At 45.9% G+C, this 18,588-nt stretch overlaps 1 protein-coding gene across 1 annotated transcript; it reads left to right on the top strand.

The window, feature by feature from the left end:
* Nucleotides 1-2,759: 2,759 nt before the first annotated feature.
* Nucleotides 2,760-17,657, top strand: ACCSL (1-aminocyclopropane-1-carboxylate synthase homolog (inactive) like). Its single transcript, XM_003910000.4, has 14 exons — nucleotides 2,760-5,849; nucleotides 7,719-7,778; nucleotides 8,197-8,267; nucleotides 8,666-8,735; nucleotides 8,985-9,051; nucleotides 9,995-10,092; nucleotides 10,326-10,403; nucleotides 10,750-10,850; nucleotides 12,551-12,640; nucleotides 13,387-13,432; nucleotides 13,532-13,673; nucleotides 15,696-15,838; nucleotides 15,925-16,078; nucleotides 17,216-17,657. Exons 1-14 carry the CDS (start codon nucleotides 5,280-5,282, stop codon nucleotides 17,296-17,298), a joined length of 1,773 nt encoding a protein of 590 aa, XP_003910049.3. The 5' UTR covers nucleotides 2,760-5,279; the 3' UTR covers nucleotides 17,299-17,657.
* The last annotated feature ends 931 nt before the right edge of the window (nucleotides 17,658-18,588 follow it).

Genomic DNA, 18,588 nt, shown 5'->3' with positions numbered 1-18,588 from the left:
AAATCTTGCACCCAACCCCATCCTGGTCTTTCCACTGGAAAGGCTAGCATTTAAAATAAAGTTGTTGACTGGGTGCAGTGGCTCACACCTGTTATCCTAGCACTTTGGGAGACTGAGGTGGGCAAATCACTTGAGCCCAGGAGATTGAAACCAGCCTGGGCAACAAGGTGAGACCTGGTCTCTACAAAAAATCCAACAAAATTAGCTGGGCATGGTGGTGTGTGTCTGTGATACCAGCTACTTGGGAGGCTGAGGTGGGAGGATTGCTTGAGTCTGGGAAGTTGAAGCTGCAGTGAGCTGTGATTGCACCATTGCACTCCAGTCTCAGTGACAGAGCAAGACCCTGTCTCAAAAATAAACATATTTGACTATATTCTAGCAGAGACTTAGTTCGTTATAGCTACATTTTAAATCTATTTAAGTATAATAAGATTCATAAGTGTACCATTTGAGCTTGGACAAATGGCTATCGCCATCTACCTACCACTCCATCAAATAGAGATCACCTCCATTTCCCTAGAAAAGTTCCTTGGGCCCCAGTGCAGTCAGTTTCTTACACCTCTCCCCTGGCAACCACTGTTCTGAGGAATTGGTACTGCCTCTGGAAATATGGATCCTGTGATGGTCACAAGATTCTAAGTGGACTTATTTTCTTTCAGTACATTGAAAATGACATCCCACTGTCTTCAGGTTTCTACTGCTGATGAAGTTAGCTTTTGATCTGTTGTTCCTTGAAAGGTACATTTTTTTTTTTCCTGGACTCCTTTTGAGATGTTATCTTTGTCTTGTTTTTTGTAGTTTCAACATAAGTGTAGATTTCCTTATCCTAGTTAGCATTTGGGCTTCTTGAATCCATGCTTTGATGTCTAACTATCTAGCACTGAAGATACATCTTATTCAAATGGTTTTGGCCCCATTTCCTCTTCTTTTGGGACTCCAAATAAATACATATATGTGTGTGTATTAGATTTTTTCATATTCTCATTCTTTCTCTTGTCTTCATGCCTCATTCCAGAAAGTTTCTTCAGCCTCTCCTTCCAGGTTAGTAATTTTATCTTTAGAGGTTTTAAATTTTTGGTCCTTATATTTTAACCTCTGGGGATCTCCTGTTTTCTTTCAAATCTGTTATTTTAATAAATCTTAATTTTCTTTCAATTTTTAAACTTGGATTTTATCTCCTTCAACAGAAAAGCAATTATTTTATCTACTCCCAATAGCTGGAGACCAGTTGGTCTTTCTCTTGTCTGTGCTGGTGGTTTTAGGTCATGCTGTTTATTCGTGTACCTGATTTTCTATATGCTGGACACAATATTTTAAAAATTCTTTGAGCAATGTACTCTATGGTAACAGCTTCCAGAGTATTTGCTCACTTCTATCAGGAATTTTGAGTCACCAAAATACAGTATGACTTAACCCAATCTCAGAACTTGAGGCTTTCTGGGTATTATGTGACATGAAGCCAGGCTGGAGTTCATGCAAGGACTGGTTTTCTACTAGTTCACTCTGCTTCCTAGGGCTAAAATGTGTTTAAATCCTGGCTCTAATGTGAGACCCTAGAAGGTACTTATCTTCACTGGGCTTCAGTTTCATCACATTCTTCTCATCTTACATACGGAGAAACTGATGCCCAGACAGGGGATGTAATTTTTCCAACATCCTACAATTAGTGAGCAGCAATTATAGAACAGAGCCTAGGCCTGTCAAGGGTACTTCTACGTGAGCTTTCAATTTTGGACCCTGTATCTAGGGATCTATATCCCCAAATACCTTGCTTCCCCCTACATGCACATGAAGACGATTCTGTAATCCCTATCATACTTGCCATACCCAGAAGGAAGAATCTGAATTAGGTGAGAGTACTGAGACACCAGAGGAGGCTGGTGTATGGCAAGAAGAAGGAAGGCTGGAGGACCAAGGCAGAGTTATAAGGGCTTGTAGGGCACTAGAAAAAGTGATACTAGAAGTATCCTTGTGTAAATGGTATAGCCATGTGCTGGTATCAAAAGTGAACTGCCAGCCTGTTCTCACTTCATTTCCCACATTCACTTCCCCTTCCCAACGTCTGCTGTTGAAGATCTGTCTTTCAACTCTTGTCAAAAGGCTGCTAGCATCCACCGGGCTGATCCTGGGATACTGGTTCTAGCTGCTATAGAAGGCCCCTGAGTGAACTGAAAGGTAGATGGTGGGAGGCTGAGGAATAGTGAAACCAATGGTATAGCCAAGAAGACTTGAGGAGAGGATTGGTGTACCCCCAGTACCAGACAACTCAGGGCTGAGGTATAGGGGCATTGTTGCCTTTGTGGAATGGTATCATTTACAATAGACTTTTCCCATAGAAAGATGAGTCTTGGCAGAAGTCCAGCTTCTAGGTTTACTCCTGGCCTTGCTGCATACTCACTTTGTTATCAGAGAACACATCTTGGGGCCAGGCATGGTGGCTTGTGCCTACAATCCCTAGCACTTAGGGAGGCTGAGGCGGGAGGATCACTTGAGCCCAGGAATTTGAGACCAACCTGGGCAACATGATGAAACTCCATCTGTACAAAAGATACACAAAAATCGGCTGGGTGTAGTGGAATGCACCTGTAGTCCCAGCTACTCAGGAGGCTGAGGTGGGAGGAACGCTGGAGCCCAGGAGTCAGAGGTTGCAGTGAGCCATGATTGCACCAATGTACTCCAGCCTGGGTGAGAGAGTGAGATTCTGTCTCAAAAACAAACAACCCCCAACCACACCGCCAAAAAAAAAAAAAAAAAAAAAAAAAAAAAAAAAAAAAACCATTTTTACCAGGAAAATGCATTACTTTCAGTTAACTGCCTTGGCCCCCAAGTTCTGCTATGTAAATCTGCCCTGGGAGGTTCTCATTCTAACTACTTTAAACAAGTTTCCTCCTCCATTTGCCTACTAGGCCACACTGGCCTTCAGCTTCCCTGTCCCATTCTGGTCCCCATTTCGTATGTGCCTGGAGTCCCTGGCTGAGTGTTTGATATATGGGGCAGACTAGTGGGACTTTGTTAACAGCAAGGACTTCCATGGCAAGAAGTCTAAGAGCCCCTAATTTAACTGAACTGGAATAACTAAAATTCTGGGACCATGGGCTGAGCTGGCTGATGTTACGGAGCTGTCCAAAGAGCTGTCCCATCTTTGACTTTGTTGTTATGGTGACACAGGACAAAGATACAAAGATGCTCTCCCACTCCTGGGAGAACGAAGAAGATGCCCGGTGACAGTGGCTTCTTGTTCACTGGAGGGAGGTTACCACCCCATCTTGGCTGTTTCCACTAGCACTCCGCAGGACCAACAGGGATGATAGGCACCACCTTTTGGAAGGCAAAACCAAAGGAATCTCGCCTGGCCCTTGAAATGCTTTATGATAATCAAGTGTTTGGAAAGATAGTGTGACTCACCTACAGAGTTGAGAGCCCCATTAAAATGAATCTCTTCTAGGACAGGGAATTTGGGCCAGAGCAAAGCTCTTGCTTGTGGAAGAGAGGGTTTATCTAGGCATAAACAGTCATATTCAATTTCTTTCACATCAGTATGTTCCTAACACTGAATAAAGTTTTTGCATCACTGATGAAAGGTTGGGATCCTAAGTCAAGACTTGACACAGCTTTGTTCTCTGGCTTTCTCTGTCTATTGCTTCACCTTCCATGGCCAAAGTCTTCATTTATGGCTCATTGCTGCCCTGACTTGGCAACATCCTTGTGGTTATGCCTCTCCTACTCATTAACTATGTTAGTTGCGTATGTGCCAAGGTACTGTGCTAAGAATGTAATAATGAAGGCTGACCTGGGCAGACACTGAACAAGTAACAGTATTGAATGTCATTAAGGGGGAGGTATAGGTTGCAATGGGAACATCACAGGCAAACTGAACATGGTTTGAAGAAGTTGGACAGAGTGTTTGGTACTCTGAAGTACTGGTGCCATAAATTTATAAAAGAAGCAATGAGGTTTTTTTTGTTTGTGTGTGTGTAGTGGGTGTTACTTAGGGGGAAAAACTTGGAATTGTAGCATTTGGTAGAATGGGCATAGATGTATATTTTTAGAAAAAAGGGTCTTGGTGTCTTGGGATATGAGGATTGTTTTAAAGAAGTAGCGGCAGGTGTTGGCCTCAAGCTTTCCTACCTCCTGGGATCTTGCTATCTGATTTACTGATTCTTTGAGGCTTTAAGGAGGTATTTTTTGGTCTTGTTCAGTATTTAACTTGTTTTCAGAAGTAAGGCTAATCCTAATCGTTGGAAGTATGTTGCAATAAGCCATAATTGTGCCACTGCACTTCAGTCTGAGTGACAGAGCAAGACCCAGTCCCTCCAAAAAAAAAAAAGAAAAAAGGAAAATTTGCTAAGTATAGTCCCAGGAACTTGCTAGAAATGAGGATTCGCAGGTCTCACCCCAGACACACTGACTCAAAATTCAGAGGTGAGGTCTCACCATCTGTTTCCTACCATGCCCTCCAGGTGATTACTGAAGGACTTGGTAATGGATTTCAAAGTTTGAGAGCCATGTACCTAGCCCATAGTTACAAGTGATGGAAGCCTAAGGCAGCTGTCACAGTGAGTAGGTGGAAGGCATTTGCAGGAAGCCAAGTGAGGATAGAGGAACTGAGGAATCTAAAGACTTTGAGTATCTGGTATGGCCAACCTGGAGAACAACAGGCAAAAAGCAGGGCTGATGTTCTTGAGCAGGGCTTTGCAAACCTTTTCTGTAAAGAGCCAGACAGTTAATATTTTAGGCTCTGTGGACCATATGGTCTCTGTCACGTGGTCTCTGTCATGACTATTAAACTCTGCCATTGTAATACAAAAGCAGCCATAATCAAGACATAAATAAATGAATGGGGCTGTGTTTCAATAAAACTATCTACAAAAATAAGTGGCAGGCCAGATTTGGCCCTCAGGCATTTAGTTTATTCTAGCAGAATGTTTTACTCAGTGGGTAGTGATGGTGATTGTTTTTGAGCAGTAGAAACGCTTTTTTCCTATTTAACCAAACAAAGCAGGAACTGCTCAGGTTGAAGAACAGGGTGGACAATCCAGAGCCTCCTTGTTCATATCCCCTGCTCTTCCTCAGAACACATTCTATTGAATGCCATTGAAGTAAAGCACTCAGTGTCTAGGCTGGGGGCCACATACTCATTGCCCTAATGAGTAGGTAACTCTTCATGAACCAATCTGGTCATATAACCAAGGTATGGAAGTAAGAAGAACCAGTTTGAGATCTGTTCTGTCTCCATCCGTTCCTGGAACTGAGGGTCCAGGAGATCCTCCTTTGCTCCAATGTCAATGGTCTCTTTCTCTGTAGGTGCCAGGCAGCCCACAGAGGCCAGTGAAGATACCTGGAGTATGAGTCATTGGTCAGACACCCTCCCTGTGCCCTCCGGCCAGAGGAGAGACCAGGTCCCCAGAGACCACAGCATCTATCCCCAGCTGCTGGAGATAACACTGCACTTGCGGCAGGCCATGAGGGAGCACTTCGTGCAGCTGACGAGCAGACAGGGCCTGTCACTGGAGGAAAGGAAGCACACACAGGCCATCCGTGAGAAGGAAGCCCTTCTGAGTTGCTTAATACGCCGGATGATCAACCTCCTACAGTCTGAGGCTGCAAGTGACCTGGAGCTCCAAGTGCCTCTTCCTTCTGAGGACTCTAGGGGTGATGTCAGATATGGGGAGAGGGCCCAACTGTCTGGACAGCCTGATCCAGTTCCCCAACTGAGTGACTGTGAAGCTGCCTTTGTCAGTCGTGACCTATCCAACCGTGGGATTGACATCTCTGTCTTCTATCAGTCAAGCTTCCAGGACTACAATGCCTACCAAAAAGATAAATATCATAAGGACAAGAACACCTTGGTGAGAATTTGGGGTGGGGGGTGGGCAGCATCCTCACGGGCTCCAGTCACTTAGATTTACTGAGTCCTGGGCCAAGTGCTGTATGTGCTCTCATTCTTTATAGCCTTATGAAATGGGCACTCTTGTCATCTTGCAGATAAGGGAGTAATTGCAGAAATAAAGTGACAATGCCCCAGAAAGTTGGAAAACTCCCTCCACCCCCAAATCCTTCCCTCTCCCTAAATCCCAGCTCTTAATTATTAGGAGTTGGCCCCTGTGGTCACAGGGGCAAATGAGCCTGCCGTTATAGAACTTAGTATAGTGATGAATGGAGTCAGCAACTGGGGCACAGACATTAACAATCTTCCCAAGGCCGGGCGCGGTGGCTCAAGCCTGTAATCCTAGCACTTTGGGAGGCCGAGACAGGCGGATCGCGAGGTCAGGAGATCGAGACCATCCTGGCTAACACGGTGAAACCCCGTCTCTACTAAAAAAGATACAAAAAAACTAGCCGGGCGAGGTGGCAGGCGCCTGTAGTCCCAGCTACTCGGGAGGCTGAGGCAGGAAAATGGTGTAAACCTGGGAGGTGGAGCTTGCAGTGAGCTGAGATCTGGCCACTGCACTCCAGCCTGGGCGACAGAGCGAGACTGTCTCAAAAAAAAAAAAACAAAAAAAACAAACAAAAAATCTTCCCAAGAGCACGAAAGGGATGCCCACTTCAGGTGGTCTGGGAAGATGTTTTAAAGGCTGAATCTGCCAGCCATGTGGTGATGGTCATGGCCATGACCCTCCAGGCAGGAGGAACAGCACAGGTAAAACCTTCAAGATGTGAAGGGCTAGGAGTGATTGGGAAAGGAGGTCCAGTGGCCAGAGTAGGGACCACTGGTGCTGTGGCAGGAGGTGTGAACAGAGGTGGATGGGAGATGCTAAGATGTTACCCTAAGGGACTGGGCGTGGTGGCTCACACCTGTAATCCCAGCACTTTGGGAGGCCAAGGTTGGTGGATTGCTCAAGTCCAGGAATTCGAGACGAGCCTGGGCAACATGGTGAAACCTCATCTCTACAAAAAATACAAAAACTAGCTAGGCGTGGTGGCACACACCTAGAGCCCCAACTATCTGGGAAGCTGAGGTGGGAGGATCACTTGACCCTGGTGGGTGGAGGTTGCAGTGAGCTGAGATCATGCCACTGCACTCCAGCCTGGGTGACAGAGTGGACAGAGTAGGACCCTAGCTCAAAAAAAAAAAAAAAAAAAGCATGTTACCCTAAGGGCGATGGGGAACTGATGAAAGGCTTCCAGCAAAGGGGGTCCTTAGCAGTTCTCCAACCAGAGGGTGAAGGGCAACATTAGCTATACCTTCCCCTTCTGTTCTTTCTATTCTCCCATAATAACTTAGAAGGCCCTAATGTGTAAGGAGAAGTAGCAGAGGTAGGTGCCAGGTGGGGCCTTGGGGATTAAGGGTCCAGGGTCAGGAGTCAGGTAGGTAGAGTTCTACCTATCACCCAAGGTCACATGGCTAGTAAGTTATTCAACTTTTCTAAACTTCACTCTTTAAATTGGAGTATATAGAACCTTCTTCTCAGGAATTGAGACAACTCACGTGAAACACTTGGTCTAGTGTCTGGCACATAATAAGAACTCAATGACTGGTCGATAGGACATAACTTATTTATGTGGCTCTAAGGGGGAAATTTGCAAGCTGTACTATTTTGGGTTCATAGAAAGCTTTCCTAACGTGTAAAGTTGTCAAATTTGGATTGAATTGCCTCGTGGGCAGTGAGATCTCCATTTGAGCTAATCTGAGATGAACATTTCTTAGCGTGTTTCAAGGGATCTATATAGGGTGGAGCAAGAGGACTGACCTGATCTTGGATTCCTTCCATCTCCAGGGCTTCATTAACCTTGGTACCAGTGAGAACAAGCTCTGCATGGATCTGATAACTGAAAGAGTAAGGATGTTCTGGGCTATGTTGGGACCCGCCCCCTCCCCCTAGCGTGCTCCTCAGCTGTGGTAGATACAGGGGTGAGACATAGGAGCTGGGAGGAAGAGTGAAGAAATAGCTTCTAGAATAGCACATTTAACCTCCTGGCCTTGCTGACTGTCCAGAGGTATTCTCTGATTAGGTATATGGTGGGAAGGTTGCTATGGGAACCTCTGGGTCAAATACTTCCCAGTGAGGTATCTACTTGTGTAATTTATGACAAGATGGTAGCCTCCATTCATTAAGGAGCACTCAGTGTGTATACCCATACCCTTTCTAGGCGGTCATGTATGTGGAGGGCAAACACTCTTGTATGAACTAGGAGTAGGATGAGGCCTCTTGGACTTCCCTGGCCTACCTGTTTTCATGTTCTATTTGTCAACAGTTGCAAGAAAGGGACATGAACTGCATTGAGGACGCCTTGCTGCAGTACCCTGATTGGAGAGGGCAGCCGTTGTAAGTGACTTTCAGATTTAGGGTCTCTTGGTCCCACAGGCAGCTGTCCTTATCCAGAAGGAGGATTCAAGGCACCAAATTCCTGGTTGGTTACCTCCCTGTCTCTTTGGGTAATAACGTCTAGAAAATGCCTAGAGCAAAACGTCATCAGGAGGCAGCCTGGTATAGTAGGAAGGGTTATTCCTGGTATACCAGGAATAATTCAAAAGGCCCGAGTTCTTGTGCCAACTCTCACTTATTGTCTGTGTGACTTGGGGATTTGATGGTCTCAGTCAGTAGCCCTGTGATATGAGGTTGGACTGGGTAGCAAAGGTCCCTATTAGGCTGGACAATGGCCATCCAGACCATGAGCGAGGAAAGGGGCTCAGGAACCACAAGGTCTCTGGGTCTGTTTACAGCCTGCGGGAAGAAGTGGCCCGGTTCCTGACCTACTACTGCAGGGCACCTACCCAACTTGATCCAGAAAACGTGAGTCAGTTTCCCAGCCTTGCTGCCACCCTGGTGAAGGGCTATATTCTTGGAGGATGCTCTGCCCTTTCTAGGGGATACAAGGAGAACCAGTGGAGACTCTCAGGGGCCAGGGCAGGGTGAAGGCCAATGTGTCCCAGCTGAGGAGGTTCCCTGTGCCTGTTCCGCCCAGGAGGATGGAGAAAGCATGGCTACCCCTTCTCACATAGGTATTGGTTTTGACTTCTGCCTCTCATGTGTCGTCTTCAGGTGGTAGTTCTAAATGGCTGCTGCTCTGTCTTCTCTGCCCTGGCCATGGTTCTGTGTGATCCAGGCGGTAAGTCAGTGGGCTCTGCTTTCCCTCTCAATGAAATACTAGCAACATGGGTAGGAACACACAGGCACTGGACTTTGAGGAAGAACAGCATCCTGACTCAAGGCCTTTTCCCCACAGTGGTGGGCCTTTTCCCACACTGACTAGGTTATCTTCCTATTTCTGTGGGAGCAAGGGGTTTGGATTCTCCATTTAATGGAAGAGAGACATGATGAACCTCAAGGAGGCATGCCCCAGGAATGACGATGGGGGCCTACCTACTATGTTCATGGCTGGGCTTTTGGGCTCAGCTGCAATACAGAGAGCCATGACAATGGGCTCAGACAATATAGATTTCTTATCTCTTCAGAAAAAGGTTAATTAGTCCTGGACCAAACAAGGTTGAGTGGACTGTTCTCAACCTCCCCTGTAACAATGCTTAAGCAAGAGGCTCCAATGTTAAAGAGCTCTGGATGCATCAAAAGAAGTGGTTAAGATAGTCCCTTTCATGCAAAGGAGCTTCTCTTAACTCATCAGTAAGGCCAAATGGATGGGAAGAAAAGAAAGTGAGATCCCCAGGTCCAAACAAGGAGCCCTCCTTGCACATGGACCTTGACCTCTGATATTTGGCCTGGATCAGTTGAGACTTTCCTAATAACCATTCCTCCATCTGCTAGTGAGCCTTGCTTAACTTGTGCCCTGGATTCTGAGTTATTCAGTGATATCCTTCCCTCTTCTTCTCTAATATACCTGCAAAGAAGAAACTAGAGTTTTGTTTCCCCCAATGATGTCTATAATAATGGATAACTTTCATAGCACCTGAACCTAAGAACATTAATCCCCAGGTAGAAAGGATCGTGAAACTGACTTTTTTTTTTTTGGTCAACAGCTTTGCTAGTTTGGGGAGCCTGGCAACAGGCTCTGATTGGGAGACTTTGAAATGATGGCTCTGTCTCTCTGTTTCCAGAGGCCTTCCTGGTCCCTGCTCCCTTCTACGGTGGCTTTGCCTTTAGCTCCCGCCTGTATGCAAAGGTTGAGTTGATTCCTGTCTACCTGGAGAGTGAGGTCTGAATGGGGCCCCTTCCCTGCTCCATACACCTAGACAATGGACTGTTCTGGGGACACTTAAAGGGGTAGAGGGGCTTGCTTTCTACCCATCTAAGTGGTTGGGTAGGGGTGGAGAAGGCACGTGGACTAACACTCTGGTATGAAGGCAGAGGATTATCTGGGGCTTATGGGAATGAGGAATCAAGGCTTAGACTTTAAGAGACACTTCTCACATAATGTTTCTCTTCCAGGTCACTGTTACAAACACCCAACCTTTCCAGCTCACTGTGGACAAGTTAGAAGAAGCCCTGCTTGAAGCTAGGTTTGAGGTAAAGAGGGAACCATATTTTTAGGATGGCCACTGCTGGTCCTGAAAGGGGTTTGAGTATTGAAACTCTGGTGCTGCTTGTTCACCAAGACCTGGTGGGCTGTCCTTAGTTGGAAGAGACAGTGAATGATCCAGGGGTGTGTCCCTCTAGATCCCTGAGTCCTATGGGGATGTTATAGCAGCCCCAGACTTCCTTCCTGTTCCCCCTCTTTGGGCAGTAGAGTAGTTGCTGCTTCAATACCCTACCTAGGCCTTTTAGGGTGCCTGACCTGTAAAAGATCCTTGTTTGAATTTAGGGTAGATGCAAAGGACTTGTATTCACTCAGTTATATTTGGGTTTTTCTTAGGGGAAAAAGGTCCGAGGCCTTGTGCTAATCAACCCTCAGAATCCTGTGGGTGACATCTACTCCCCAGACTCGCTAATGAAATACCTGGAATTTGCCAAGAGGTATGAGTTCCACCCCTTGAGACTAGGTAATATTCCTTGAAAGGATTCCCGTCACTTATAGTCAAGTAGTCAAGAGCCAGATCTGGTGGCACATGCCTGTAATCCCAGCACTTTGGGACACCGAGGCAGTGGATCACTTGAGGTCAGGAGTTCGAGAACAGCCTGGCCAACAGGGGGAAACCTTGTCTCCACTAAAAATACAAAATTAGCCAGGCATGGTGGTGGGCACCTACAATCCCAGCTACTTGGGAGGCTGAGACATGAGAATTGCTTGAGCCGGGGAGGAGGAGGTTGCAGTGAGCCGAGATCGTGCTCCAGCCTAGGCAACAGAGTGAGACTTTGTCTCAAAAAGTAATTTACCCTAAATATTCTCACTATACACCATACTTTGCAGAGTTATATAAAACTAACTGAAATTAAAATGAAGGAAAACGCAATCACATACTTACCACTTCAAACCTTTTGCCATTTCCTTTCTAGCCTCAGCCTATGTATTGACATTTACATAACAGTCGAAATATAGTTTTGTTTTCTGACAAATATATCACTTAAAAATATATAATTTGTTACTTTTCTGCTTAAGCTTAAGTACTTTCTCCCAGCATCCATTTCGGAAGCCACTTGGGCTGGAGTGCCGAGGAAGACACTCTCAGACCTTGTGGGATGAAGACGTGTTCCTACAGAGGTTCACGTTCCTTTCTAAGAGCAAGTTAACCTTAGTTTTCTCTGCAGTCCTGAAATAGTCCTATTACTTAAGGCAGATAACCTTCCATTTTCCATAAGAAACAGACTTAGTCAAACTTCATGACTAACCCAGACCAATGAATGGTGCAGCGTGGGGTCAGGAGGAAAAATACTAGAGGGGATAGGCATGAATTGGATAGAATGGGTTCACCTCCCAGCTATAGCACCTGCTAATTGACTTTACAGCTAAGAGCCTTAGTTTCTTTTTTTTCTTTTTCTTTTTCTTTTTTTTTGAGACAGAGTCACACTCTGTCACCCAGGCTAGAGTGCTGTGGTGGGATCTCAGCTCACTGCAACCTCCACCTCCCAGGTTCAAGCAATTCTCCTGCCTCAGCCTCCTGAGTCACTACAATTGCAGGCATGCACCAACACACCCAGCTAATTTTTGTATTTTTAGTAGAGACAGGGTTTCACCATGTTGTCCAGGCTGGTCTTGAACTCCTGACCTCATGATCCACCCGCCTCGGCCTCCCAAAGTGCTGGGATTACAGGCATGAGCCACGGTGGCCAGCCCGCCTTAGTTTCTTCATCTGAAATGGAGATGACAGTAGTGACGATTGTTGGGAGAATGAACGAGGCACATAAGCAGTTAGGAGCTCCTGACTCTACCAGTTAAAAATTATCGGGGCTACCCAACCTCTTCCCATAGTCTCTGCTTGATGGTTGAATGGTTAGCTAAGGTTAGACAATATGTTCTCAACGTGTCTTTTGGTTCCTATTCCTTCTCATTACCCCCAAGCTAGGTCCAAGGGTCCCTTCTGGTGTACCACCCCATCTACCTTACTATGCCCCTTGGAGGGTCAGATGGGCTGCTGGGGCAGTAGGAATGCATGATCTGTGCCCAGAGAACACTATAAAAGACATGACTTAAGATTACAAAGATGCTTGTAAAAAGCATGCTAAGAAAAAAGGCTAGAGATAAGCTAGACCTTATTCTTCTTTCATCTAATCTACAGGTATAACCTACATGTGATCATAGATGAGATTTATATGCTGTCTGTGTTTGATGAATCCATCACATTCCACAGTGTTCTGAGCATGAAAAGGTGAGTTGGTCTCAGCTGGAGTTGGGAACGAGAACCACAAGCTTCTTGTTTTGCAGGGTGAGTTTATGTGACATGAACTTAACTCAGTTCCTAGCACATAGCCAGTTAACTGCTCACAGGGGCTGTGAATGCAATCAAAGCATCATCTTTCCCCCTAAATGTCTTCTAGTCTATATGCCATTTTGTATACGATAATTTGAGGTCAAGGTAGAAAGTCTACCGTCAAAGGTCAAAATAAAGCCTCATAAAATGCCAGGGTAGGAGCTTCTTGGTAAGTAGAGCACAGGGAAAGAAAAAGGAGGCAGAACCTTCTGAAGGGTAGTATCTGGCCCTCGAGATGGGATTGCAGCATTCAAAGCAAGGGAATGAAATGCCTGGCAGAAGGAACAGCTTCACCAAAGATGGAGCAGTAAGAAATATTCAGGCATGTTCTAGAAATGATGGTGACCCACATCTGAAGAGCCAACTGCCAGGAAGGTAGCTTTGGCCAAGCTGTAGGAGAGCCACATGTCAGGCTGAAGGCCCTAGACTTCATTCAGTGGGCACTTCGGTTCTGTTCCCTCTAGGTCTTCAGGGATACCTTGTGTTGACTTCCTGGCTTAACTGGGACAACTGTTTCTTGAACGTTGGGCCCTATAGGCCCTGCTGTCTAGGAAGAACCTCAAGTCCACTTTCCCCTCGTATACCCCAAATCTTCATCAACTATTTCTCTATAACCTTAGTTATTTTTTCCATTTCTTCTTCAGTTTGCCTGATCGCAACAGGACCCATGTGATCTGGGGTACCAGTAAGGTGAGCCATTGCTTTCTCTCCTGGGCTAGCGAAGGAGGAGGAACCGGGAATAGAAGGCAGACAAAACACTTGTTCCTGTTCCTACTTTTCTTCCTCTAGGATTTTGGCATCTCTGGCTTCCGCTTTGGTGCTCTGTATACCCACAACAAGGAGGTGGTCTCTGCTGTGAGTGCCTTTGGCTACCTCCACAGTATTTCTGGCATCGCACAGCACAAGCTGTGTCAACTGCTCCAGAACACAGGTACTGAGATCTAGCACAGGCCAGCATGTTGGCTGGATGTCATGGCCATGGGGAATTCTTGGATTTGCTTGGGTCTCTGATGTGCCCTTAATATACTGAGACCCTATGTGCTGTCTCAGATTTAACTGTGGTAAGACGTGAAGTTTGAAGGAGGGCAAGATAGGGCAGATAACACAGCAGGGTATAGACAGAAGATGGAGGTGCTGTTTTAAAACACAGGATGAGGCCAGGTGTGGTGGCTCACGTGTGTAATCCCAGCACTTTGGGAGGCCGAGGTGGGCAGATCACTTGAGGTCGGGAGTTTGAGACCAGCCTGGCCAATAAGGTGAAACCCGGTCTCTACTAAAAATGCAAAATTAGCCAGGTGCGGTGGCGCACGCCTGTAATCCCAGCTACTTTGGGGGCTGAGGCAGGAGAATCTCTTGAATGCAGGAGGCAGAGGTCGCAGTGAGCTGAGATCGCGCCATTGCACTCCAGTCTCGGTAGAAAAAGTGAAACTCTGTCTCAGAAAACAAAAACAAAAACAAAAAACCACAGGATGAGCTTAATTTCTGGATGTCTGGTAGCTTGTGTTCTGCCTAGAGGTGGGATGGCTAATCCTACTTTAAGTTGTAAAGGTAGGAACTTCAGAAATTAATCTTTATGTGAATATAGATTTTCCGTCCCCAAAACTGTTTGCTTTAGACAAAGATTATAAAACCAGAAACAAAACAAACACCCTGACTCTTCTAATACAACATAATTTCGTCTTCCAAGGTGGCCAAAGGAGAGCTGCCATTTGGGCAAGTTGGTGTGGCTAGGCCTGTGGCACCTGGATTCATCATCCCCTCACTTGGATCTCAAGTGAATGCTGGCCTCAGAAGGGACTTCCGCCTTTAAAGCCATGGCCCAAGCTTAGAGACTCATTTTTTTTACTTCCCTGTAATAGAACAGATACGAAGCTGGAAGTTTTAATTCATAGCTGGGATATAATTAAACAAACGAATATCATTATATTTGCTGGTTTAGAAAACAATTTGCTTTCAGGTCTGGGACAGGAGAGAGGTAGACAGGAGCAATCCAACTGAATGCTTCCATAGATATCAAGACCTTTGATACTTGGCAGAAACCAGATCCCAGCCCCTTGAACGCTGGTCCTCAATCTTGGATGGACATGGGAGTTTCCCAGGGAGCTTAAATACTGACATGTGTGTTCCATCTTCAAAGATCCTGATATAGCCTGAGCTATATCAGATATATAGTCTGAGCATCAGGGCTTCTAATAGTTCCCCAAGTGGTTCTGTTCTATGAATGCTGAGGGCGACTGGCCAAGAGCATCCCCGGGCACACATATATTCCTTCAACTCCATTGTATGAGACTCAAATTCGGGTGGTAGGAGCTGTGAGTCCCTGCTGCTTGCCCAGTTAACAACAGCAGCATCAACCCCTATTAGGGGATTGACTCCTTGCCTCAGGGCTGTGAACTCAGAGAACTTTCCTACTAGACCTTTGAGAAGCCCAGTGTCTTTACCAGAGCCTTAGATAAGAGGTGGGTGTATTGGGTGTGGACACCATTAGCTCAAATATGCTAGAGTTAGTCTTAGAAATAGCTTGTGGGGTGCAATGGTTAACACCTAAAATCCCAGGACTTTGGAAGGCCAAGGCAGATGGATCACTTGAGGCCAGGAGTTTGAGACCAGGCTGGCCAACATGGTGAAACGCCGTCTCTACTAAAAATACAAAAATTAGCTGGGTGTGGTGGCGTATGCCTGTAGTCCCAGTTACTTGGGAGGCTGAGACATGAGAATCGCTTGAGCCAAGGAGGTGGAGATTGCAGTGTGCTGAGATTGTGCCATTGCACTCTAGCCTGGGTGACAGAGGGCGACTCTGGGGTTTTTTGTTTGTTTGTTTGTTTTTGTTTTTAAACAAACAAAACAAAAACAACAAACTTGCATGAAGCCCAGGAAGGAAGCATTTGGGAAGGAACTCTCGGTAGATTTCTGTAGTAGTATCTATGACAATGTTTTTCCTCTACCTATCCAGAATGGATTGACAAAGTGTACCTACCCACCAATTGCTACCGGCTCCGGGAAGCTCACAAGTACATCACTGCCAAGCTGAAGGCATTGGAGATCCCCTTTCACAACAGCAGCTCTGGCCTCTATGTCTGGATCAACTTGAAAAAGGTGTGTTCTGGGAATCAGGACAGGTGTTCTTGGGCAGACCTGCCCGCTGGGTCTTGGGCTCAGCTCTGTTCCTGTGCCCTCCCTAGTACCTGGATCCCTGTACATTTGAAGAAGAACGGCTCCTCTATTGCCGCTTCCTGGACAACAAGCTGTTGTTATCCCGTGGCAAAGCCTACATGTGTAAGGAGCCAGGCTGGTTCTGCCTCATCTTTGCAGATGAGCTCCCCCGGCTAAAATTGGGTGAGTGGAGCTGACCTCCCAATCCTTTAAAGATGCCCCATCAACTTAATATCTCAATCTTCTCCCCATCCTTAAACATCCTATAGATATAGCCCTTTATTCACTGTTTCCATGTCTATCTTTAGTTAAGTGCTTTTGCAAACAAGAACTGATATGTACTGCAAGCACCTATCCATTCATTACCCATTTGGGGTATCTGTTCTGTGACTGCCATTGAGTGAGGCATTGGGACAACAAGCTAAAGAGTACTATTCTGAGGCCGGGCACAGTGTCTTATGCCTGTAATCCCAGCACTTTGGGAGGCCGAGGCAGGCAAATCATGAGGTCAGGAGTTCGAGACCAGCCTGGCCAGCATGGTGAAACCCCGTCTCTACTAAAAATACAAAAAATTAGCCAGGCATGGTGGTGTGTGCCTGTAGTCCCAGCTACTCGGGGGTGCTGAGGCAGGAGAATTGCTTGAACGTGGGAGGTAGAGGTTGCAGTAAGCTGAGATTGCACCACTGCACTCCAGCCTGGGCGACAGAGTGAGACTCCATTTAAAAAAAAACACAAACAAACAAACAAAAACAAAAAAAGTAGTACTCTGCCCTTGTGGGGCTGCCAGGCTAGTAAGTGAGATGGATAGGCAGGTGACCATGGAAGTCCCTGTATGCCATACTAGAGAGTTTAGATTCTCCTCTGAGGTTATAGAGAATAGGACATTCGTGTGAGCATTTATTTATTGCATTCCACTACATGCCAGATGCTGTTCTACCTGCTGGGAATATAGCAGTGAATCGTTCATTTTCATGAAGGGTTTTGTTGCAGAATTCTTTTGAGCTAGCACAGAAGATAGGCTGAGTGCAGAGACACTAGAGGCAAATAGAAATCCTAATTAGGCCAAGGCCATAAGCCCCAGAGTACAGGCTTTGATACGAGATATTGAGATGTCTCGCAGGCTGACATAACAATGATATTCAAAAAGAAATCAGGGATGTAACATGTAGACTTGGAAACCCATCCCAAAGATGGGAGGGCTGAAGTTCAGGATCCCTGAATGAGAGGCTTTTATGGTTGACCATGACCTGGATCTGTCTGGGACCCACCTGCAAACCCACTAAATCACTATTTCTCTCTGTCCCCATTTGGACCCTCTAGCCATGCGTCGGTTCTGTGACGTGCTGCAGGAGCAGAAGGAGGCTTTGATAGTGAAGCAGTTGGAGGATGCAATGAGGGAGTAGGCCGTCTGCCTCCCAACCAGTAGTTCCAGCCCGTCACTTGCTCAGGGACCCACTAATGTCAGCCTCTGGTCCAGAAGGCCAGGGTATCTTTTTGTCAGTGTTGTGATGGAGAAAATGGTGGGCTCCTCCAGGAAGATCTCATCTGACCCAGTCGTCACCCTCCTTAAGCTGAGTGTCTGCTGTCTTTGGAAGCTTTCCATCTTTTTAGTCTTTGCTATCCATTATATATGCAACATGTTTTTATTGGGGTTGGGGTAGAAAGACCTAGAGACACCTAGAGAAATAAAGGAAGTTCTCTGGGCCCCTATTTAGATGGTTTATTTTTATATTCAGTACCTAATAAATTCTATACTTTTAAATTCTAGGCTCATCTTATTTTCTTGCTTATATTCTTCATAATCATCTTTGGAAGCCAGATGATTTTCTGTCCTCTTTAATTTTTAAATTCTAAGGCAGGTTCCATGTAAAGAATACTGTCTAGAGCAGGCAAGAAAAAGAAAGAAGTCATCCTTAACTGATGGGCCATTTTCCAGGTGTTGGACACAATGTTCTATAAGATTCTTATGAAATCACATCCACTTCCACATGACCTGCTAAGAGGCAGGTGGGAGTGTAATTGCAGGTATTCCTGCTTCCAAATACTAGAGTTTGCTCTACTTTTACCTTCCCAAGAGGCTTTTAAAGTCTCTTGTTGCGTACGGTGGCTCAAGCCTGTAATCCCAGCACTTTGAGAGGCTGAGGCCAGAGAATGGCTTGAGGCCAGGTGTTCGAGACCAGCCTGGGCAACTGAGACCCTGTCTCTACAAAAAATAAAATTAACTGGGTGTGGTGATGTGTGCCTCTAGTCCAAGCTATTCAGGAGGCTGAGCTGGGGGTCTCACTTAAGTCCAGGAGGTCAAGCCTGCAGTGGACCATGATCATGCCACTGCACTCTAGCCTGGTGATAGAGTAAGACCCTGTATCAAAAAAAAAAAAAAAAAAAAAAATCTGATAAACTTGGTGTCTTAGTCCCTTTATGATATGAAAATATCACAAAGTGGATAGCTTAGAAACAAATCTTTCTCACAGTTCTGAAGGCTGGAAAGGCCAAGTTCAAGGCCCTGGCAGATTTGGCATCTGGTGAGGGTCCCATCTTCCCAGTATCACCTCATGTGGCAGAGGGGTGAGAGGTCTCCCTCCGCCTTCATGACCTAATCACCTTTCAAAGGGCTCACCTTCTAATACCATTACCTTAGGGGTTAGGATTTCACATATGAATGTTGCGGGGACACATTCAGTCCCTAGCATCTG

Source organism: Papio anubis, chromosome 12 (assembly GCF_008728515.1).
Source record: "Papio anubis isolate 15944 chromosome 12, Panubis1.0, whole genome shotgun sequence".
Classification (NCBI taxonomy): Eukaryota; Metazoa; Chordata; class Mammalia; order Primates; family Cercopithecidae; genus Papio; species Papio anubis.
This window is presented reverse-complemented; position numbering and strand designations above follow the sequence as displayed.